The sequence below is a fragment of the Lissotriton vulgaris genome, chromosome 4_1 (assembly GCF_964263255.1).
Source record: "Lissotriton vulgaris chromosome 4_1, aLisVul1.2, whole genome shotgun sequence".
Taxonomy (NCBI): Eukaryota; Metazoa; Chordata; class Amphibia; order Caudata; family Salamandridae; genus Lissotriton; species Lissotriton vulgaris.
The window spans coordinates 1,519,607,893-1,519,632,270 of record NC_141691.1 but is presented as its reverse complement, the minus strand read 5'-3'; the positions used below and the strand labels follow the sequence as shown (position 1 = coordinate 1,519,632,270).

The 24,378-nt window shown below is 43.0% G+C and overlaps 1 protein-coding gene across 1 annotated transcript in view; it reads right to left on the bottom strand.

Moving 5' to 3' along the window:
- RP1 (RP1 axonemal microtubule associated) overlaps positions 1–24,378 on the bottom strand; it is a 2,616,437-nt gene that overhangs the window by 1,138,649 nt on the left and 1,453,410 nt on the right. The window contains exons 36-39 of the mRNA XM_086965756.1: positions 20,301–20,455; positions 17,620–17,833; positions 11,235–11,425; positions 9,419–9,632 (exon numbers count right to left, since the gene is read on the bottom strand). Of these exons, the coding sequence (XP_086821882.1) occupies positions 9,419–9,632; positions 11,235–11,425; positions 17,620–17,833; positions 20,301–20,455 (774 nt within the window). The remainder of the gene's footprint in view (positions 1–9,418; positions 9,633–11,234; positions 11,426–17,619; positions 17,834–20,300; positions 20,456–24,378) is intronic.

Below are 24,378 nucleotides of genomic sequence, written 5' to 3'. Positions count from 1 at the left end.
TCAGCTTGCGTAGATCCTGTGAGGTGTCCTTAAGACAAATCTCCAACTTGAACTAAAATCACACATTTTCTTTGCATTTCTATGACATAAACTTCGGAAACCTCTGGAAAACACACAATTCCTACCACCCAGCTTGCCCCACTTATCCAAATAAAAATGCTACGCTACTTCTGTGGCTGGCCCTAGTTTCCCCGCCAAGCATAAATCAACAAGACTCCCATTGACCTTGATCGATGCATGCCTGTCGTGGGTACTAGGACCAAGCACACAAGTGGGGCAGCAGTTTTATCGGGACAAGTGAGGATATGCTGGGTGGTAGGAATTTTGTGGACTACTGCTGATGATTTCGGAAGTTTGCATCCCAGAAATGAAAGGAAAATGTGCATTTTTAGGCAAACTTTGAGGTTTGCAGAGCACTGTGGATAGGAAAACGTTTTGGGATCCAAGCGAGAGACACCACCCTGGACTCCCCTAGGTGTCTAGTTTGTAGAAATGTCTGGATTAGTTTATCATCAATCCCCGGCCAAAAAACCCAACTACTCCCCTTACCAAATCAGATAACATTTTGTGACTGGAAATGTTGATGTCTCCACATTGTATTTTTGGGCCTTTCCTGCTGCGGACACTAAGCCTACCCACACAAGTGAGGAACAATTTTTATCAGGAGACTTGGCGAAATGGTAGGACATGTTTGGATTCCTGCAGATGCTAGAACTTTCCATAACAGAAACGTGAGGAAAATGTGTTTTTTTGTTGAAGTTTGAGATTTGCAGGGGTTTCTGGCTAGGAATACCTATTGAGAGCCATTCAAGTCAACATGTCCTGGATTGCCCCAGGCCTCTAGTTTTAAAAGGTAGACAGGTTTTTTAGGTTTCCTTAGGTGCTGGCTGAACTAGGGCACAACACCACAAATTGTAACATTGCAAAATCGGGTCAGTTTTTAGTGGAAAAATATGATGTGTCCATTTCGGCTTCTGAGGCCTTCCCTGTTGCGGGCATTAGACCTATCCACACAAGTGATGTACCATTTTTATCGGGAGACTTGGGTAAATTACTAGGTGGTAGGAAATTTGTGGTTCCTTGCACATTCCTGAACGTTCTATCACAGACATGTGAGGAAAATGAAATGTGTTTTTTAGTCAAGGTTTGATTTTTGGAAAGGCTTCTGGGAAGGAAATCTTGGTGGTAGCCATACAAGTTACCCCACTCTGTATTCCCCTGGGTGTCTAGTTTTCAAAACTGTACAGGATGGCTAGGTTTCAATAGGTGTCCGCTCAGCTGGGGCCCAAAATCCACAGTTACCTACATTGAAAAAAGAGTCAATTTTCAATGGAGCAAATGAGATGGTTCTGTATTGTGTTTTGGGCCACTTGCTGTCGCAGGCACTACGCTTACCCACACAAGTGAGGTACCATTTGTATTGAGAGACATGTGGAACTACTGAATAGTATAACATGTATTCTTATCAATTATTTTTCTCTGCATTTGTGCCTTCCAAGTGTAAGCCAGCACATAAAAAAGAAGATATTTTGAAACAAGGCCTCTGAATCACATTAGTATGGGTACCCAGGAATTCCGAGATGTACAAATAACCACTGCTCCTAACTCCCTATCTGGTGGTATTAAAATAATACAAAGGTTTGCTCAATACCCATTTTTCACTCTTTATATTTTACCATATGAATTGCTCTATACCCAGCAAGTAATGAAAAACCATTGTGAGGGTCAATTCAGTTGTTGGCTCTAGGTACCTAAGGGTCCTGGAAAACCTACAAACTCTATAGAAACCCTCCACAACCAGAAAGGTATAGTAAATCTAATTGTACAATGCTTTTGTAAATCGGTCATTGTGACAAGAAGCTACAAATGAAATTGTTGTTACAGATGGCTGTTTCTTCCTGCTCATTTTCAATATTTTTACATTTCAACTATTAGTTTAATTTGGAAAAACTTGAGGGCTCTAAACAAATAATCCCTTGCTGAATTTAGAATTCTATCTACTTTGTTTGACTCTATAGTTTTCTGGGATTACCCATGGGTTTCACAGCAGTTTCCTCCACAAACTGGAAGTACATTCAAAGCATCAAAATTAGGAGAAAATGGGCTACTGCTTTGAAAAATGCCAACATTGTTTCAGCTCTGCATGTTCCTGAAAGCTGTGAAGATGGTGACTTTACACAGCAGATATTTTGTTGATGCAATTTTTAGGACAAAATAACAGACACTTTTTGGCAAAGCGCTTGTTTCCTATTCCACCCAAAAAATGTTTGCTCTAGTTTGCCTATTTTCTCACTTGCCTGCAGGAGAATCCCCAAACCCTGGGCATCTTTAGAATCCTCTGGATGTTGGGAAAAAAGGACTTCAATTCGGCCTGGATACCTTATGTAGTAAAAAAACATTAAAGAGTCCTAAGCGCGAACTACCCCTTAAAGCCAAAAGCGCTAAGCATTCCAGGGGGAAAGGCCTAGCAGTGAAAGGGTTAAGAGGGCTTAAACTGCAATTCTTTAGACACTAAATTCAATAGCCCTACCAACTCCCAATTGAAAGTTATTAATTATTGAATGTAATAAGTTAGCCTAATGTTATCTATAGGAGAGGCAGGCTTTGCTGTAATGAAAAATACATTTAAGAGTGTTTCACTACCAGGACATGTAAAAGTTAAAAGCACATATTCAACTTTTTAAATGCACTGAACCCTGACCTATGGGCTATTTCGCGCCTACCCGAGGGGCGACATATATGTATTAAAAAGGAAGGGTTAGGCCTGGCAAAAGATTTACTTCGTCAGGTCAAAATGGCAGTTTAAAACTGCACACAGAGGCTGCAATAGCAGGCCTGGGGCATGTTTAAAAGGCTACTGAAGTGGGTGGCACAATGAGTGCTGTAGACCAGCTAGTGGCATTTAACTTACAGGCCCTGGCTACATGTAGTAACATTTAGTAGGGATTTAAGTAAATGATATGTGCTCCTTGGGAATAAGCCAGTTTTACCATGTGTAAAGGTGTGAGCACATGCACTTTAGCACTTATTAGCAGTGACAAAGAGCACAGATTCCTAAGGCCAACAAAAACAGGATCAGCAAAAACGGCAAAGAGTTTGGGGGAAGACCACCCTATGTATGACAGGTCTAGCAGTAAGCATACATAGGATACAATCTAAGTCAAGTTTACTTAACTTCTCATATATGAGCTTGGATATATATATATATATATATATATATATATATATATATATATATATATGCAAAAAGATCCTTCCCAAAGTGAAAAGGCGGAGACCAGCACGGGGACAGGTAGGAAGCCTTTATTCAAACAATGTTCCACCAATATTCCACCAAGGCGAATGCATTTCGGCGTCTTGAGCCTTCGTCAGCGCCGTGGAAGTAATGGGAAGAAGGAAGTGAGTCTGCACCTTTAGATGTCCTGCCGCAGTTTGATAGGCTGCCGTTGCTCCTCCCCCTTGAAGGGCTCCACCACAGGTAGTTTGTACAATCGGTACTCAAACTACAGGGCCCAGAATGCAAAGCTTTACCTCGGGGTCCCGTGGCGTGGATGATATCAGGAGATGCCATTGAACAGGATGGTGCGCTCTCACTGTCCAGTGTTTCCCATCATGGCAAAGAAAGAGCCTCCTTATGTCCCCACCGCACAACCACATTGCCCAGATGTCTCTTTCACGGGGGCCTGCCGCGCGTGCAGCTAACCCAATGCAGGGAACAATGTCCATGACACCGCGTCCATTTCATCCGGATACTGTGGTGAGCCCGACCGTGTCAATCCATGACCAAGTCCAAAGAGCCGAAGCGTTGCCAGCAACTTGTCGGGCCTCTTGCTGTGCGGGGGTCTCCCAACACGCCACTGGCAGGCGTGTAATTGAATGCAAAAAGATCCTTCCCAAAGTGAAAAGGCGGAGACCAGCACGGGGACAGGTAGGAAGCCTTTATTCAAACAATGTTCCACCAATATTCCACCAAGGCGAATGCATTTCGGCGTCTTGAGCCTTCGTCAGCGCCGTGGAAGTAATGGGAAGAAGGAAGTGAGTCTGCACCTTTAGATGTCCTGCCGCAGTTTGATAGGCTGCCGTTGCTCCTCCCCCTTGAATATATATATATATAAATATAAAATATATATTTTTTTTTTACCCAAAAAAAACATAGGTTTTAGGGGTGTTATAGTTAGCTGGACATTTCACTCGCTCAAAACCATTGAAATTCCTCTGTTATTATTAGTTGTACTAACTATAACTCGCGCGCCTGCAATAAACTGCTGATGATAGCACATATGACATCATTCATGACATGGTCACTGACTTCACTGATGACATCTCAAATGACATCAATGATCAAGGCCAAATATCCAGAGGAAGCATTAGGGTAACAATGAGATGAACAATGCTACCAACCGATAATGAAAGAGGACTAAAACAGCAGTACTCAACCAATCTATGACTTCACTGAAGTTTGGAGGGACAAAGGGGTCCTCGATTGTGATGAATATTGTTAGATTTGGGGGTCTCTAGTTGGCACAGGTAGGTACTTGTGACAAATAGGGACCCTTGCCTCTAGTCAGGGTAAGGGGGTACACTCCCAAAATAACCCCTGCTCATCCACTTGGTAGCTTGGCACGAGCAGACAGGCTTATCTTAGAGGCAGTGTGTAAAGCATATGTGAACACATACAGTTATCATTTGAGAAACACTACAGATAGACACCACACATATAAAAAATAAGTTTTATTTATATAGACTTAACACAAGACCATAAACGCCAAAAATCCACAATACTGTACTTAAAATGGTAGTTTTAGCTTAGTTCTGTTTAGTTCTTAAAATGCGACACTTTGAGTCAATGTACCTTATGATGCGTGACGCTTCGACAATGAAAGTGTTGCATGGATTAAGATGCGGCAAAGAGATAAAGATGGAGCTTTCCCCTTGATACGACACGCTTCCCTGTGATGCTGCAGCATCTGCTGCAACGTCAATCCTCTTCTCTGGCGATGCAAGATCCTTTCCATGATGCGAGCCGCGACAGGCCCTGCAACGCGTTTCCCAGTGATGCAGCAGCATCTGCTGCGAAGTTGATCCTCTCACCTGGCGAAGCGAGTTGCTTCTACAAAGATGCGAGCCGCAACAGGCCCTGCAACACTCTTCTCGGAGATGCAGCGGCGTCTGATGCAACGTCGATCCTCTTCTCCAGCGTTGAGCTGCGACAGACCCCGCGACACGCTTCTCGGAGATGCAGCGATGTCTGAGGCAAAGTCGATCCTCTTCTCCTGTGACACGCTTCCCGTTGATTCAGCGGCGTCTGCGGCGACGTCGATCCTCTTCTCCGGTGATGCGTGGCACTTTGTGATGTGAAGCGGCAGCGGCAGTTTGCCGACGCGCTTCTTGTTCTTTAGTCGCGCTTCCATCTCCTTGCGGCACGCAAACCCTCAAAAAGTCCAGCACAGCTGCAGGCACTTAAGGAAGACTCTTGGGGAGCTGGTGGGTGAAGTGTGTTGTCCCTGAGACTTCAGCAGGGGGCAAGCTCTGTTACAATCCCTTGGAGATCCTTCACAAGTTGAAAATAAAGTACACAAAGTTCCTTTCTCCTTCCTTTGGCAGTCAGGCAACCACTGCAGGCCAAGCCCCCAAGCAGCACTTCACCTTAGGGATAGTCTCTCTGGTTCCACTCCTCAGCAAAGGTTTCTTCTTGTTTGTCCAACAGTGATCTAAATTCTTGGGATCAGGGTCCCAATACTTATACCCCAAACTCCTGTATTCTCTGAGGGCAGAGGGGCCTTTGCTTAGTCCAAAGCAGTTCTGGAGCACTCTGTTTACATGACTCCTTCCTACCTTTCACAGTGCAGGGCAGAAACATCAGGTGCCCTACAAGAGGTGGAGCCAGCATTGTGGAGGGAAGGCACAGCCCTGGAGCACTCTGTTGACATGACTCCTTCTCTTCTTTCACAGTGTAGGGCAGAGACATCAGACGCACCACAGGGGGTGGAGCCGGCTTTGTGGAAGGCAGGCTCAGCCCTATTCATGTCCCAGGTGTAACGCATCCCACCCATCTACATGCAGATCTCTCTATTCACCACTGGGCTGACTCACCCTGTCTCCTGGAATCCCCCAGCCCTGTCACTCAAACTCCAGACAAGGAATACACAACCTAGCAGAGGCAGTCTTGGATAGTTAGATTAGAAAATACCTACTTTATAAAAGTGGTATTTTCAAATACAGAATGTTAAAATCAACTTCACTAAACAATGTATTTTATCATTCTGAGTTCAGGCATACTAAACTCGAATTTCTACCAAGTTCCCTGAGTCAGTTAGGATTATAAAATGTAATAATCTAACTGCCCATTTTGGCCTATGGAAAACAGGTAGCCTTGCAATAGGGACAAACGAAAATGGCTGTAATTCACTATTAGAGCATGCCACCCACACCAGGGCATGTCTTACCATATACTTACAATGCACCCTGCCGTTGGGCCTACCATAGGGGTGTCTGATGTGAAGAAAAGGGAAGGTTTAGGGACAGGCAAGTGGGTGCACTTGCCCAATCAGCATGGCAGTACCAGACTGCACAAAGGCTCTGCAATGGCAGACCTGAGACACATTTCACAAGGCAGCATCTGATAGTGGCACGACCACTGCTGCAAGCCCACCAGCAGCATTTGGATTTACAAGCCCTGGGCACACTCAGTGCACTGTACTAGGGTCTGACAAGTAAATCAAATTAGCCAATCATGGAGTCACTAATCCATACATCAATTTATAATAGGGACAGCATATGCACTTTAGCACTGATCAGCAGTGGTAAAGTGCCCAGGGTCATAAAACAGCCAACAGCAGGTCAGAAAAAATACAGGAGAAAGGTAAAAAGTTCAGGGATAACCCTGCAAAAAGGGCCAAGTCTAACAAATATCAATTCCTGAGTGTGGAACATCCAGGAGTCCCTACTGTTATGATATAAGGAAGATTCATAAAAAAGAGGAGGCACCCCCTGAACGTCCAATTGTGTCATCAAAAAGCAGCCTTCAAGAAAATTAATCTATATTTATAGACTATTTTCTTTCTCCTTTTGTCAAATATTTAAGTTCATATGTGTGATGCTCGACACGAATGTTGCCTCAGAAGTACCAGGAAGGTGATGCTCTATCCACTGCCTCCCCTAACTGGTTCACCACCTGCCAGAATGATATCACTGCGCAGGAATAGTGATGCCCGTCAAGGGAACACAGGGAGACAAAACAAGGAAAGTGGGGGGAAAAAGAAACTACAGGTGTCGTCATGCACCGGAGGAGTAACTGTTATTCCTGGAACCACTGAATTTCTGAATACAGGAGTCCTATGTAAATGCAAAGAACAAATGGTTAGTGTAGTAATTACTAAGCGTACTAGAAAAGGTACTGATGGTGAGAAAGTTACCTACGGGGGGTAAGATGAGAAAGCTGGCAAGGTGTAAATATGGAAGAGATGGCAGCCCGGAATGGTAGTCTCTGTATCCTGTAATATAGTGCAAAGTGAGTGACCTATCTCTGTGCTATTCAGGTAAATGAGTAAATGACAACGTACTGCCTACCTGTGTATAGGTTTTAAAGAAGCCTTAATGCCTGGAACTAGAATCAACACTCCTCTAGTTCCAGGTAAACTATAATTAAGCGCCGGGACTAGTATCAATGCTCCACTAGTCCCGGTCTGTATCTAGGGAAGAATACTGTCTTCTAAAATCACCTTCAATCCACCACGCACCGCGTGGAAAACTAAATTCCAAATAAACAGCAGGTAGTATCTTGACCAATCCCTTAAACTCAGGGAAACGCTGAGGCTAAATAAACAATATAAACGTACTCGCGTGTTTGTAAACACAATTGCACTTCAGACCTAAATAACAGATGCGCACAACAAGGATCTCCTTTCAGACGATGGTACCTGCCTGGTGAAGAACCGACGCCCGCCGAAGACCCGACGGATCCGGCTACTCGCCACCACCGTGACCCGGAAACGAGCAACAAGTGACCTCAGAACCGGAACGGAACGCGAAGCGTTCAATGCAGGGAAGGGGGGTGGTTTAAAGACGGGTATGTTCCATCTGCGCATGCTTGGCTCTTCACACATGCGCCGTGAGTTTGCCAACCAACAGGAGCTGAAGCTTGCCAACCACGTCCTCGTACGCAAGCACGGCAATATGTACCACTTATTTTATTAGAATTATCCATGACATAATGTGGGAGGAAAACGTCCTACTTGTTATAGTTGGCATTGAAAGTTTGTACACATGCATATCGCACCAGCAGGGTCTTTGGGCAGTGGAATGTTTCCTTAAAAGAAAACAGTTGAAATTTCAGGAAAACAATATGATGATATCACAAAAAAATATGTTTCTGTCTAAACAACTACATTTTTCTTTTCTCTTGGCAGCTGTATCGACAAAGGCAGGGTACCATGATAGGCTTGTGATTCACACCCAGCTACGCAAATGTATTTATATTTGTGGGCTGGTGGGAGATGCACATGGACTGAGCAGATCCCAAAGAGCATTGGCTGGACAAGGTGGGCCTATGGGCTAAGTATACAGATGATCTGTTCATTGTCTGGAAGGGTTACAGAGAGGAGGCTGAAAGATACATTGCAATTTTGAATAATAAGAGCTTAAATCTACAATTCACTAGCTGTATCAGTGATAGAGAAGTGTCCTTCTTAGACATTTGGTATTTGGTGAAAACAATCGATTGCCAACAAGGCTGGTAGGAAAATCAACAGCCGGCAATTAAATTTTGCATGCCAGAAGTCAACACCCATGGAGCCTGGTCACCAGAATCCCGTATGGGAAGCTTTTACTCCTGGAGTGGAATTGCTCTACAACACAAAGCCATACACAGGAAGAATGAGAGGTCATAAACAGATGTGAGAACAGTAGGTATTCCCAAAAAGTCTTGAGAGAAGCGACTAGAAAGGTGCATATGATGGACAAACAAACTATTGATTCCCAAGTAGAAAGAGGAAAGAGAGAATTTGGTGACAATTTTGATTTTTTTGGCAGCCTCTAAGGAAGTCTGCCAGCCAAGTAGTCAAACGTCATTCTGGCATCTTGCAGGCAGATCCCATGATTGGTCCCAGCACCCAGTAATATTCACAGAAAAGCTATGTCATTCAAAGATCTACAAGTGCATGGTCATTACACTGATAAGGCAATAGAGAAATCAAAGGAGACTGGATTTTTCGCACGCACTATATGTAAGGAGAGCAGCAGTTAGGTTTAAGAGTATGGGGTCCCTGGGAGAAAACATATGAAACAGATTGGCAAGCTTCTCAATTCCAATGCAAGCTTTGTGGTCTATTGTCATTGTTTGTTTGTTACACTATTGTATTTTATTGCCTAATTTCTGTTACGGTTCTTTATAGTGCGTATACTAAGGATCAAAGCTCACCAGGTACTGGATCTTGGCCTGCATAGAGAGCAGGACGTTCCACAAAATTATCTTCATCCGGTTTGAACCAACAGTTGAATGTTATCCACATTTCCTGTTGAGAGCCTGTGTGCTTCATTTGCAAGTAATCTAAGTGCCATTGTTGCTGTAGTGGAGTATTTGCGTCGGATGTAATCTGCACTTTGCTTATCATACCCACATCTCTCAGTTCATCCTGTTCAGTAAAATAAATAACCACATGTTGATTGGGGAAGTACTGCAAAATTACCTTTGTCTTACAACAGGATAATGATATACATTAAGTCTTGAATTGCATGGTATAAGTTCTTTGATCAAAACATTTCCTTAAATTGCAGTTCACAATACCTCTCTGGTGTTGTACCAAAATACTCTAGTCATATTGTCAGAAATAATGATTTTTTACAAAATGATCGCCAATTGGAGATAATAGTACAAAATCTATACCCAGTGGGGTTATATTTGTGCAAAAAGTATTTAAAACACAAAATATATGTTGGAAATATTTCTGATTCTGATAATCTGACAGACACCCCAGCAGCAAGAGACCGGGGCTCGCAGCTTTAATTCACATCACCTCACTGCCAAATTACCACAACACACATACACAACACCACTGAAGATATATTTACATACTGCTAAAAATAAACTCTCCCTCTAGGTCTTCAACCATTACCTGCTCATCATTGGCATTGCCAACAGCCTCTTACCCACAATTTATACCATGATTAGCATCCATCACATTATGTTCAGCCTCATGACGAATCTTTTCTCTCACAATATCAACACCCTTGTGGAAGCGTACCTAAAAGATATTCCCTTCCCTCTTTGTGTGATCTAGCCTAGATGCCACCTTGCTGAATGTCCTAACTATAAAGACAGCCCGCACTGTAGCACTATGGCACCCTGAATTCCACCCCAAAAGGACCTCAAAAAGCAGCTGGTTCGCCTAATCTTTACCAATCAAAAGAATACTGCTGTGTGATAGACTTCATGGAACTCTTTTGATTCACTATTTTAAGAAATACCAAGTTATCACAAGTCTCTTCCTTCTAAAAGTCGAACACCACTCACAAAAAATAAAGGTGCCAACAAACTAACCTAATCACCTACTGCACATGGCCCAAAGCTCTCAAAAGTCAACTTTGTCCTCTTGGAAACGGTGATCCTATCTGAACAAGTTCTTTTAGCTTTTAAAAGTGTTGGTTGTTAAAAATCATTTGGCTTTTTGTGTGATAGTTGAGTCACCTACTAATGCCGAGTGAATTGATTTCAGAATGCTTGGAGTAAAAAGAGAGTTCAGATGCTTAGCCAAGGATTGCCACTGTGAAAAGATGAGTATTGACTCTCCTTCTGGATGTTTTCATTTGATTCAAGGCTCTCACGCCTTATGTCATATTTTTTGAGGATCATGGTGCTCACCCAGTGATATTTTATCATATTTCAGAGTTGCTGCTACATGTTAATAGCATAACTAGTGGCAGTGTGAAAATAATGTTTGTAAGCACCTAAATGTTTAGCCCAAGAAGATATTGCAAATAGTTACCTTTAACTAGCTTTAGAGTGGGCATAGCAGTTTCAGAGCGGGTTGTAGGCTCAACCGATGAAAGATCTCGCTGCACAATGTTGAACTTTTTAATATCCACATGATGTTTACTTTGGTCAACAAAGCAGCTTATTCCTTTTAATTCTCATTCTCATTAGCATTTCTTGGACAAAATGAACACTTTTTGCATTTTTACATCATGAACATGGGTGTTTTTGCTAATAGGTATTTTAAAAAGCAAGATTGACAAACCTCGATCCGTGCCGAGCCTGATGTCATTTCAGCCAAAAGACTTTTGTGTCCCAGTGTTCCGTAGAAGACTAGAGAAAGCTGTACAGGACCCATCTCATCGTCCATTGCTGATCCACTGAGGTCCATTATCCACCCACCAGAGGACCGCTTACTCATCTGAGAAGGCCGGAGACTGGAAACCTGCCTTTTACCTGAAAAATAGAAAATATTGTTCAAGATGCATGGAATAAGGGCAGAAAGAAGTTAGCTTTCTGCATAATAATCTCATGCTCCCACCTAGTGCTCTGGAATGAGGAAGCAATTTTGAACAAGTCATGACATATGGAGACTGTAGACTTACACTAGAAGGATAAGAACCTGCGTTGACCTTCACTAGATTCGAATTTATTGAGCACAAGCTAGGCAGACCAGAGAACCGCCACCCTCATCTATAAAGTCTTACCATTGGCTCATTTGCTAAAGCAATGCTGGCTGAACCGGTCACCTGCTTTATCTGTGGAGACGCCTTACTTGCAGACCTGTTGCTGGTGATTGCCACATGACGAATATGTTCTCTTTTAATACATTTCTGGCCTTTCAAAAGTACCATGGACACATTTCCAGCGGCTGTTCACCTGTCTAGATCTCAAAGTGATTATTCCTCGAGATATATAAAAAAAAACAGTTTTATGTTTTGCTACTTGTAAATAGTGCTTCTGCGGACTGCATGTCCCATTGTCCGCTTTTTTCAGTGGTTAATTTGTAAAAATATATGCGCCTGGGCTTTTGTCAGGAGGCAGCTTCGACAGCCCATTTCTCCTATTAGCGCTGCCTAAAACAGACCCAACTATTAACAATGAGTCCCTACAAGTGGGAAGAAGGGGCCTCATTTATGAGCCCTTGCGTCAGTTTTGCGCTTCTGATGCGTCACTTTTTGTGATGCATCGGCGGCGTAAAACATGCCTCCTGTTGCGCACTATTTACAAAGTGACGCATCTAAGCAGATGCGTCATTTTGTAAACCCCTGCGCTACATTATAACTGCGTCAGGTTTCATGTATGCAAGGGGGGCGTTTTCCCGCAAAAAGCCTTGTAGAAGTGACGCAGTGAAATCTATGAGATTTCACTGCGTCACTTCTAGGACGCCGTTGCGTCAAAATCTTGCGCCTGCCTCACAGCAGGCGTAAGACTGACGCACGCCTTTTCACATGGGGCTTGCCCCATGTGAAAGATGCATTGCTGGAGTTGCGTCACTTTTGGGACCCACTCTAGCAATGAGTCACTTTTGCGCTTACAGATACGTCAAAAATACTGACGTATCTGTAACTCCTTGCAACATGATGTGTCATACATTAAATATGACGCATCGGGTATGTCGCAAGGAGTGTGCACTGAGAAGTGACGCATCGCTGGTTTCACGCAGCGATGCGTCATTTCTCATAAATGAGGCCAAGGATGCGTCGTAATGGCAGGAGCTGCCAACGTCGAAGATGGTGAACCAGGTTAGAGTCTCGGTGTCGGGTCAACATCCTATGATTCTGGGCGAATCACTTAATCTTCCTCTGCCTTCCAAAATTAATGTGTCCATAACTGGTGCTCAAGCACCGGTGTTGATGATTAAGTGCTGGTTCTGAGCACTGGAAACCCCGGCTCAAATTAAGCACTTTTTTCAAAATAATATTTAATGAACGTAATGCACTGTCAGCATTGGGCCCCTCCCCCCACCAGCAGGTGTGTTTCCATATGCAAGCAGAGTTGCTGCAGGGAGGTACAGGTGAGGGGGGAATATACTGGTGTTGGTTTGACACATGCTTTACATTTAATGTAAGACCAATGGTGCTGGAACAATTTTGGGGAAGCTATCATCAGCGTTTCATCGCTGAAGTCATGGGGACTATGAAAAATACAAGTGATTCATAAAAAACAAGTTTAGATAATGAGCCACATCCATTCAGCAGTAGCGTGGAAAAGGTTTGGTATGTAGACAGTGGCAAATTATGGAGTACTCTTGCAAATATATTACTATAACATGGTGTGGTATCTCACTGTCATGCACAGACAGCACGTTTTTCATTAAAATTACAGGAAAATCAGCACTTATATGCACTTTTACTAATAAAAAACTATATAGCACACAAACAATAGTGTGCGGAAATTGTGTTTCTGCAAATATTTATAATTTGCACATCACTATGGGCCCTATTTGTATGTCGGTGGGAAAGCCTCCAACCTGAGGTCGGAGACTTTCCAATCAAGAACGTCGGTTTTAATTCCGACCGCCTAATGACAATCTACACAGTCGGAATTGAAACCGGCTGGTCATTCTGGCTGGATTCCCATGGGCTCAAGGAGCCAATCTGCCAGTTGGCAGACAGGCCATAGTCCCAATAGATGGCGTTTTTCCCCGCCAAAGTGATTATGATGCTCAGTTTTCCAAAGGTTTTCCATGCCTGGCTTTCCAACATGGAAAGCCTGTCAGAGAGCGAGTTTGGGACCTCCGGTTGTGGACCGAGGGGGTACCTATGCTTCCCTGTTGATCCCTGCACCATGTTGCAGGCACCCTGAGGTGCCTGCCACGCAGTGCAGGTATGAACACAACCCCTCATTTCCCTATGGGAGTTTGTGCAACAGTGGTTAATGGCCGTAGCACAAGCTCCCATAGGGAAATGTGAGTATGCAACCGCACCATGCCTGGTTGCATCATAGTTAGGCAGGCGGGACTACCGAACGGAGGTCGGTCGGTCCCGATTCTGCAATTATGTCAGTCGAAGGCAACTCAGACCGACATCATGATCGTCCCTAAGTGTCTTGATTCGCTTTGATCCTACTAAAATCTTTCTTTTCATTACACCTAAGAATTGCAAAACAAATTGCTTAATTTGTGCTTTGCTAACTGTTGATTTATTTACAGGTATTCAAATAGTGTTGTGTGTTAGGAAAAACTGACAGGCTATAACCTTTCCTTTCACACTCCATATACCCCAGCATAATTGTCAGAGAGTTTGCTTTACACAATTCTCCAATTTTGCAGGGAAAGAAAAATAAATACCAATGTTCATGTTTAAAAAAGCAGCAGTTTGTCAGAAAACATAGCCTGACATTTGACCTCTGTCTTTGAATGCAGAGCAAATTTGACACGATAAAAACAATTACTGTATTGATCACCTTCTGAAATTCAGCACAGTTTTTTGGGGGTTGCTGCAGCAACCCTAATTTCAGCGCCTATGAGGACGAAATTTCGTCAGCATTTATATCATATCAATAATAACAAGGTTGATGCCAATAAAAAGTGAGTTCTTCATTCAGCCCCGCAGAGGCATTTTTTAACAATGTCTGGGCAATAATCCCTGTGTCATGCAACTCCAGCTCAGCTATAATAACACACACAATCTGCATACCACCCTAGTTAATGCTTCAGTTTGAAACCTATTAAGTGCAGCATTGAGCAGAGAAAATATCTCTGAAATAAACCATGTTTACTAATGAAATAAAGGAAGACAATAATATTAACAAATGGTGCTCGTTTTTAATAAGTTAAGTAATGGATCCAAATATAGGTTTATAATCATGGTTTTCTTTTAACGTTTAATGCTTTTTAAACTATTTAGTATTAATAATTTTTAAATGTTTCAATAAGGTGCTAGACTATAGATACTGCATCATTCCATGTAATTACCATGAGCAGCCCTGTCACTGTTTTTATTATATATTTTGTGTATGCTTTAACTTTTGTGATTTTATACAAATCGAAATAAAGTTATAAATGAAATGTAATGGAAACGAGTGTGCGTGAGGTAATGACATGGCACAGTCTGAGAACCCCGTCGAAGTTGACACAAGTTACTGCAGGCCACAAAACTGACCGCGCTTGCATATGTCACAACTCTTCGATTGCAGTCACAATATCCAGTGGGTCCGGAGCAGTCGAGCTGAATTGACCACACACTATATCTGCATGAGACAAGTAGATGGTAGTGTCTGTCAATATCTCTGAGATCCTCAATTCTAGGAGTTCTAATGATCCCAAGGAACTTCTCATGCTGGACACAAGTCTGGGATTTTTCTACGGTTGGCCCAAAAGCATGGAATGGCCTACCACTGGACATAACAAAATACATTTGCAAAATGAGTTTTAGGAGAGCTATCCAAACCTCACCAAGTAGGGAAAGCTCAGCGGGCAGATACTTTTCAGGATGTTTTATTTTTTATTTAGGTACCTACAGACAATTAAGTATGTGAACTACGCCATGTAAATCTATAGAATAAAAAAATTAATGAATACTATAGATTTGTGTTCTTTATGATGTGCCACCCAGCCCCATATATCACTGTAAGAATCTTACAACTTGGACTTCCCTGCTGCTTCCCGTATCAACAGTGTGGGAAGAGGAGGATGCAGCAGGCCCCGCAAGAGTGCTATAACGCTTCCTTCACCCCTAAACTGAGGAACAAGTTTTTCTGCAAGTATCCTCGCTCTTTTTATTCTTACACTGAATTAATACAGACCCTACTGTGAGCGAAGGCTAAAGAGGCCTGCAATCATGATGAGAGATATGCCATGTTAGACCGTGTTGGGTGGAACATAGAGCAGACAAGGGATATTGGGCTCCAACAGTGGTGAAGGGGTTTGTTTGCAACCGGTGCCCTGGGTCCACCCTTGGCTTCAACCATTTCTGCGCTTGACTCTTTGGGTCGCAGGCTTCTCAAGGAGGTACTGTGAGGGACAAGAGCTCAGAATGTAACAGTCAATCAATAGACAATAACGTACTGTAAAGCCCAGTGATTATATTTTAGTCCAAAGAAGGTACTTTAATCTCACAGCAAAATTAAATACTACACAGTCCAATAGGAATTGGAAGGGATACATGTAGATTGTAGTACGTACATCTATACGTATACTTTTCTAAACAGGCCCACTATTTTTATTTTGTTTTCTAATTTAGGAACCTAAGTCGCCCAAGCAAGTAGCCAAAACTCAATGGAATTTATGCACCAAAGGCTACAAAAAACTTAATTTGTGGCTACAAATCCAATAGAACTCACTGATTTTAGTTTGTTAATTTGCACTTGTAAATGCATTTCGTCTAACATGGGAACTTTTGTATGCATGGTGCTCCTATATGTGAGTCTGTGGGTCTTTCCATGTGGGCCTTCGAGGGTGATTAACACCCATAGACTTGCACGTTTTTGGGTACCCAAAATGTTTGACGATTAAATCCTACCAGATGTTATTTGACAAGAGTTCTTTAGTTTTCAGGGTGGGAAAGGGGAGGGTGGCCTATGTTAGATTTGCGCTACATGTACCCACAAAGTAATGGAGTAGTGTGACTCACTGGTTAGAGGTGGCAGACCCAGAAGCAGAGGTCGGCTCGGGACCAGGGTTCAATTCCCGACACGGCAGGGTGTTGGGCCAATGTCAGCGGGCTCGATAAATCTCGCCTTTGGTGCCACTCTAACCATGGGTTCCACTCAGCAACTCTGGGCAATAGCTTGCTTAATCTCCACAAACGGCCCCATCAACTACGGGGATGCCTGGTTTCACCTTGGGGGTGCCCAATAGGGACCATCGCACAGGGAAAGCCAGGACGGGTTCCCCAGCGTTATACAGCGCCAGGAAACCTACGGGTAGCAGTGCGGTTTACAAGCTCAAAAATTAATGAAGTAATTAAAATTAATTAAAGTACTCCTGCGAATCTGCAACAGTCATAGCTTCCCATGAGTAATCCTACAATTCTCTGTAAATTTCAAAAACGTATTTTGCTCAAAAGATAGTCCCAAGTTTACGGGTCAAATTCATGACTTTTCAGAATCATGGCAATAGAATCTGCTGTGAACTGGTAAGATTGGTATGGATTTAGTGTTTTCTTCAAAAAAAACATAGGACACTAGTTTTTATTTCCCATGTTGCAATAGTATGCTTAACCTTTAGAAGCCAATGGCCTGTTTTGCCATTTGTGAATTGCCTTTCTTCAGCTATTGTATTTTAAGTTTTTAACTTTCATTACATGTGCCAGCTGAATTATCTGAAATGTTTCTGTCTATGAAGGTATAGCGAACTCAAACCGAGCCCGTTATAAAACACAATTCAAAATACTTCAAATGTTTCCAGTGCTGCACTGCAAATTAGTCACACTTGTTTTATAAGTAGATCTCGAAACCATGGACCCTATTCACCAAGATTTTGCTATGAGTAAATGTAACTTACTCATGGAGTACTCCTGGCTTACTTCCAAATTTCAGGAGTAAGTCGAGATAGAACATTGGTTACTCCTTGCTTACTTCCGGAACACAGGCGTAAACCATGAGTACTACAGGAGAAAGCCCAGAGTACAACACAGAAATGTTTGAGCCAAAGCAGTGGTAAGCAATGCATGTTTATGATTTTGTGTTACTATAAACATATTTACCTAATGTCATCACTTTCCCCACTGTTTGACATGGTCCAATGTGACTATCCAGCCAGTTCCAAAACGGAAACACCCACTCGTGTTCAGCACTTTGAGATTCTCGAATTGTTACCATTTTTAGGAACATCCCAGACCCATATCCTTCACCATCATGCCCAACAACGATCTTTTGTAGTTGGCTTAGTGAAACAGCCTCCAGAATAAAAGAATCCACCTGGAAAAAAACACATTGCTTAAACGTTACTGACCCCACATAGAGGATGAACAGTAATTGCACAATCATTGAGGTAGGATCATGTGTGTAGTAGTAGAAAATACAAACCCGCTGAGACTAATATTACCCCTTCATTCTTTGTTTGTCCCTCAACAGACTCCTATTCAATGTTGAGGGGTTGGGGAAATTGGGAAGAAGCAGGCCTCCTGATAGCCTTGTACTACTAAAATAGTTCCACTCAACTTGCAGCCAACTCACCACACCAACCAATTCCAAATACTACACTAATACCATCAATGAAGCATCCAATTGATGCAGGACACTCTTCAAGAAAATCAAGTATTCCATCAACTCCTTTTCAGGCCAACCTATCCTGCACACCATCGATAATGGCAATGCATAAGCCACTTCATCCATGAAAAGATAGAGAAAATTTAACAACACATCAATAAACACAAAGCTTCCTCCCCTATTACCAGAAATACAACTGTACATTATATAGTTGCTGTCCTCGAATTGCCTCTCAATCACAAATGTCAAAGACAACCCCAATTCCCTCAAAACCACCTCCTATAAAGACAAAGTCTCTTCAAAGCCCTCTCTCATAATACTCTCTCACCTCTATTTGGTATCATCAATGCTTCCCTCGCCCAAGAAATTTTCTTGGAAACCAATAACATTGGCAATATCTTTCCCCTCACTTTACACCGTGTTGCTGTACCAAACTACCACCTCATCACCTACCTACAGTTCATGTGCAAGATTATCAAAAAAGCAGGTTACACAGTCAAGAATACCACTTGCCTCCAAATGCTTCCAAACCTCTTAGCTGCCACATTGCCAACAATCCCACCATCATCCACACCCTGATATCTTATAAGTGATTCACAAGCATTGATTCCCCTTCTGCCTATCAAATTATACATAAAAGTGTTATGCATGCATTCAACATTCAGTGATTCAAGTACTGCCTCCATCGCACCCAGGCCTGGATTATTAGTACCTACCTGACACTCTGCTCCAACAAGATGGAATTCCTCCTATTCTCCATAAAACACCATCTAACCTAACGTTAATTAAAAGCCAAGTCATTCGAATTCTCTTTTGCCTCAGACCTATCCCTCCAGGGGCACATGGCAAAGAACACCAAAATTGCTGGGCATTAGCTCTACTGCCTGGTAAAAAGGGTCACTCTTTCACCCTAAAAGTGATTTCAGACGTATTGTCCAAGTCATCCTATCTTGTACCTGGGTGAAGGGAATGTATGCTCCTTGGCTTCACAGACTCAACACTGGCCCCCTGAAATCATTTGGCATGCCTCATCATAGGCAAGAAGAAATTAAGCCATCTAACCCCTACCCTACTGCAACTCCACTGCCTTCCTCTTAATCCCAGCATAATTTTCAACACCAAATGCATCATCAACAAGAACATCAAAAATTGGCACTGATCAGGTATATCAAGGCATAAGCAGCAATCAGTGGTGTCTGACAAACTAGCCATATCTAGTGTATCTTAACAGATCCCCCAGCAGGGACTCAACCTGAGGGAAATTAAGAGTTGTGAGAAAGAAAATAACCAGAAAGCAGATGTGCTCCATATTTACAAAGGGAGGCTAAACCAAAACCCCTGAACTGCCCCAGCTTTCCTCCAATTCAGCAAAGGTTTAAAAACACTTCTTTAAAAAAGCACTACATTGTACCAATTGAAAACCCACTCACTTCTCACTAGCTCTCTCACCTTTGCAAATCTGTCAGTTATCTTGTATTGTGCTTGTGGTCTAGCCCTGTCCAGTGCTCTGTTGCCCTCTGCTATCTTCTTGCTCTCAAATACCCACATACATACATGCATACCCTCGTTATGATCAATGGAGTTATGATATATGTAAATGTATTTGAACCTTTTAACATTTTCTACACTGCTGCACCAGAAAGGCCTTGGCAAATTTTACACAGAACAGTAGAAGAGTATAGTTAAATTTATGATAATACTGATGATACATCAACTGGAAGGAGGGTAAATGCTAATGTATGAGTTCGGGTTTCTCAGTGATAAGGTATATCGGAGTATATATCGGAGTATATGCTGCGATCAGTGATAACCAGTCCATATGAACGCAATGATTTGGAATGATAAACCTTAGTTCTACATCACATAAATAAAGAATTAAACCTAAAAATTAGGATTCAGATATGGGAATGCCGCTACTTTTGATTACATGATTGGAGCTGTGGGTATAAAGTTGGTAGTTGGTTTAGGGCTACTTCCAATGAACACTCCACACAATTAGATCATATGAATACAACCTTAAAATTCTGATCAAATTGATTCAAAAACCTTTGAAAAGATTCTTCAAAAAGTTTATGAAAGGTGTATACATTTCTTCCGTTTTCTTGGACAACTTGTGGTGGGTCTAACAGAGCAATTGAACAAGTATACACCTTCATAAAACACAGATGCAGTTTACCTTATTCCGTTGGAATGGTTTCCCACTCGTTAGAGACTGTTCGAGTTTTCGAGCCCCGGTATCACCTCTCTTGCCGTAGATGGTGAGGTAAACATTTGCGAAGGTTTCTGCTCCCCACTGATCTCCAGTATATACGGAGACATGGTACTCATTAACTGAAAATGGAAGAGAACAATGAGTGAAACCATTCAGTTAAATGATATATAAAGTGTATTGAACATTTGAAATATGAGTTGAATACCAGTACAGAGAATAGTTAAAAATTAGAACCTGCGAACCAACTTCATGGCACAGCTGTGCCACCCACACACCAACAGAAAATCCGCCTGAAGCGACAACCGCTGTGAAGACATTTCACCCATAGCAAGTTGATTTTAGGCAGATCTCTACCTGCCTTCATAGTTACTTGCACACATATATATCTTAAGCAAGATAAGCAATTTAGGGAAATATGCAGATTTTTTGAAAATGCAAATCCACCCTATAGAACAAGTTACTTACCTTCGGTAACACCGGATCTGGTTCAGACTATATCTAGCCACAGATTCCTTACCATCGAATTTTCCCAGGCATCAGACTGGATCAGGAAGTTTTTGATGAGAAGTACCCCTGGGCGCTGTGTGTGTCATCAGCGACGTCCAAGCCGAAAGTGGGGTCCGAGGTACCTTTATAGGCACCACCTATGTGCCCTGAAGTCAGTTACTTTTCATGACTTTCACCGCCAGAACAGCGGGACCATGAAGAACACTTTCAAGTGGTGTGGATTAACAAGGGCTCTGAAAGGGATCAGCCCTGACCCTAGAAATCTGTCCCCAGAGCAGAGAAGAAGGGTGGGTTGTAGGGTGCTAGATATAGTCTATACCAGATAAGGCATTACCGAAGGTAACTAACTTCTCCATCTGATAGAGACTTTGAGCAGCAGATTCTTTGCCATACTCAAGCAATATTATCTCTGGTGGTGGGTCTGCTGACCACTTTCAAACAAGGAAACCCTGCAGGACTGAACGGCCAAAATTCTCATCCCAACAGAACTGGCTTTCCAGACACTAATGTTTGGTAACATGTGCAAGGAGGCCCACGTTGCTACCTGGCTGATGACCAGAACCAGAAGTCCGTATGCTAACGCAGTGTTCAGAGCTTTTGCTTTGGTGAAATGAGCTTCCAAACCTTCAGGAGGTTGCTTCTTCGCCAATGCATACACAAGGAGATGATAGATGGAGTGCTGAAACTTTTCAGACACTCGCCCCCAGTCACTTTGCCACCTCAGTTCAGATTCAGCCATATGTAAATCAGTCTTGACCCTGTTCCTTATGTGAACAGTCCAGGCTGAACTGCCAAGCCAGGTCTTCCCTGGCGTCAAGAATCCTGAGACCAGTTTTGGTGTAACACCCCTCATCAGCCAGGCTAGCTTGAATCTAGTGGCAAAGTGAGCAAGGGACCCACTTCTGGGCAAACTCTGCTAACTTAGGGTGAATAAAGCAAACACAAGGAGATGAAGGACGGAGCGCTGAAACTTTTCAGACACTCATTACCAGTCTCAGATCTGGATTGAATCCATCATCGTTCGTTAACTCACTTTGCCACCCCAGTACAGACCCAGCCATATGAAAATCAGCCCTGATCCTGTGCTTCATGGGAACAGTCCAGCCTGAACTGCCAAGCCATATCTTCCCTGGACCTGAAACATGTATCCTGGGACCGGTTTTGGAGTAACGCCCCTCATCTACCAAGCTAGCTTGAATCCAGAGGCAAAAGGAGCAGGGACCTACGTTTGGGCATACCCTGCCAACATTGGGCGAACAAAGCAAACACAAGGAGATGATGGACGGAGCGCCGAAACCTTTCAGACACTCATGCCCAGTCACAGATCTGGGTTGAATCCATCATCGTTCTTTAGCTCACATCATGACCCCAGTTTAGACCCAGCCATATGCAAATCAGTCTTGACCCTTCTCCACAAGGGAACAGTCCAGCCCAAACTGCCAGGCCCGGTCCTCCCTGGACCGGAACCAAGTATTCTAGGACTGGTTTCGGGGTTTCATTCCCCATCAGCTTGAATCCAGTGGCACAGCAAGCAAGGGACCCAAGTTTGGCCATTCCCTTGGCCTCTTAGGGTAGATGACAAGGCTTGCATCTCATTCACTCTATGGGCAGATGCAATTGCCATAAGGGTGGCTGTTTTGAGTGTGAGGAGCCTGAGAGGACAATTGTGGAGAGGCTCAATAGGAGCACACATAAAAAATGTTAGCACCAAATTAAGACCCCATTGAGGCATATGAATGGTGAAGGAGAAAAGAGGTGAACAAGACCTTTCAAGAAGCTATGTACAATAGGGGACTTAAACAAGGAGGGTTAGTCAGGCAGCCGCAAGAAGTCAGACCGATATCCCTTTAGAGTGCCCAGAGCAGAGCCCTGCTGGGTAAGGGAAAGAATAAAGAGAAAGACTTCAGAAAAGTGAACAGAAAGAGGATCAATAGATTTTTCAGCACACAATGTCACACATTTCATCCAATGACGGGCATATACCATCTTGGCGGAGGTACGCTACAATGACATTACAGACTTTGGAAGGAATGTTGAAAACTGTCAACTGCAACTGCTCAAACTCCATGCTAGAAAGTGGAGAGTGTACAGGTTCGGGTGGAGGACCCTCCCCTGCTGCTGCAGCAGAGGATCCTCCGAAAGGGGCAGCCTGATTGGATGATCGATTTCCATGCTCAGTAGCTCTGGATACCAGACTCTCCGTGCCCAGTTCGGAGCCACAGGGATGTCCTGGGACCAGTAATTCCTGATTTTCTTCAGAACTCTGTGCAGGAGTGGTATGGGCTGAACGGAGTACAGGAGGCCTGAGCTCCACTCGAGAGGCAAAGTGTGTCTGAGCAAGAGCCATCTTGAAACCTCCAGCACGAAAAGCTGATGACATTGCACATTCTCAACAGAGGCGAATAGATCTAGCCAAGCCTCTCCCCACTGCTGAAAGAAACCTTGCCCCACCTCTACGCCATTCGTCATCAGTATCTTAGCCTGAATATTCTGGACTCGCTGCTTGGGAGGATAAATATGAAACTGCACTGTGGGAGTCAGGTGTGACTTTTGCATGTTAATAGTGAGCCCAAGCGAGTGCCAAAGGCTCACCATAGTCTGGAGGGGGGAATCGACAGCCTGGGTTGAGTCAGCCTTCAACAGCCAGTCATTGAGATAGGGGAAGACTGGCACCCCTGATCTCCACAGGTGAGCTGCAATTACCCCCATCACCTTGGCGAACACCCGGGGGTCATTGGAAATGAATTTTTATGCGTATGGTTTTGGCTTGTGTGTTTTTGCCCGACCTAAGGGCACGAGCGGGGACTACAAATCCCATTTATCCTTTATAATTTTAGGGCCGAGTTTATGTAACGCTCTATGTGCATAGCATAGTAGTTTAAACTTGGCTGTCTGTCTCATAGGCAGTCAATTAAGTTCTTTCAAGCAGGCCGAAGCTGAGCTATACTTGGTCTTCTTGCAAACCAGTTTGGCTGCAGCATTCTGAATAACTTGGAGACAGGAAAAAAGGTAGTCAGCCATGCCAACGTAAATCGCATTCATCATCATCATCAATAATCTTTATTTCGGCACATTATGGCCTTAAAAGATGCATAAAACCAAAAGTACATTTCATAATTGAGGAAAAAACTGTACAGATAATGTCGGATAGGGTTGGCAGGAATACAATAAATCCATAAATTAGTTAAGAAGGCATGTATAAAATATTTACATAAAAACAGTTGTACATGGCCAGTAATTTGGTTCCTAGGAGTAAATAATTATTATACAATCAATAAAAGATCAGAAACCTTATTCCTGCAAATAAATATGCACAGATCTAGCCGTTTATAAATCCAAACCCAATTTTTTACGAGTATAACATACTGACAATAAGAATCTGCTTATACAATAAACAACCAATCGTCTGGAATCTGTTTTAATAATCCTATTTGCTTCAACATAAGAATGTACACCCATGGTGTTGCACAATGGTCTTATACATCTTTTTCTTGCTAGTAAATATGCAGTACAAGAAAACAGGATGTGGTTATCA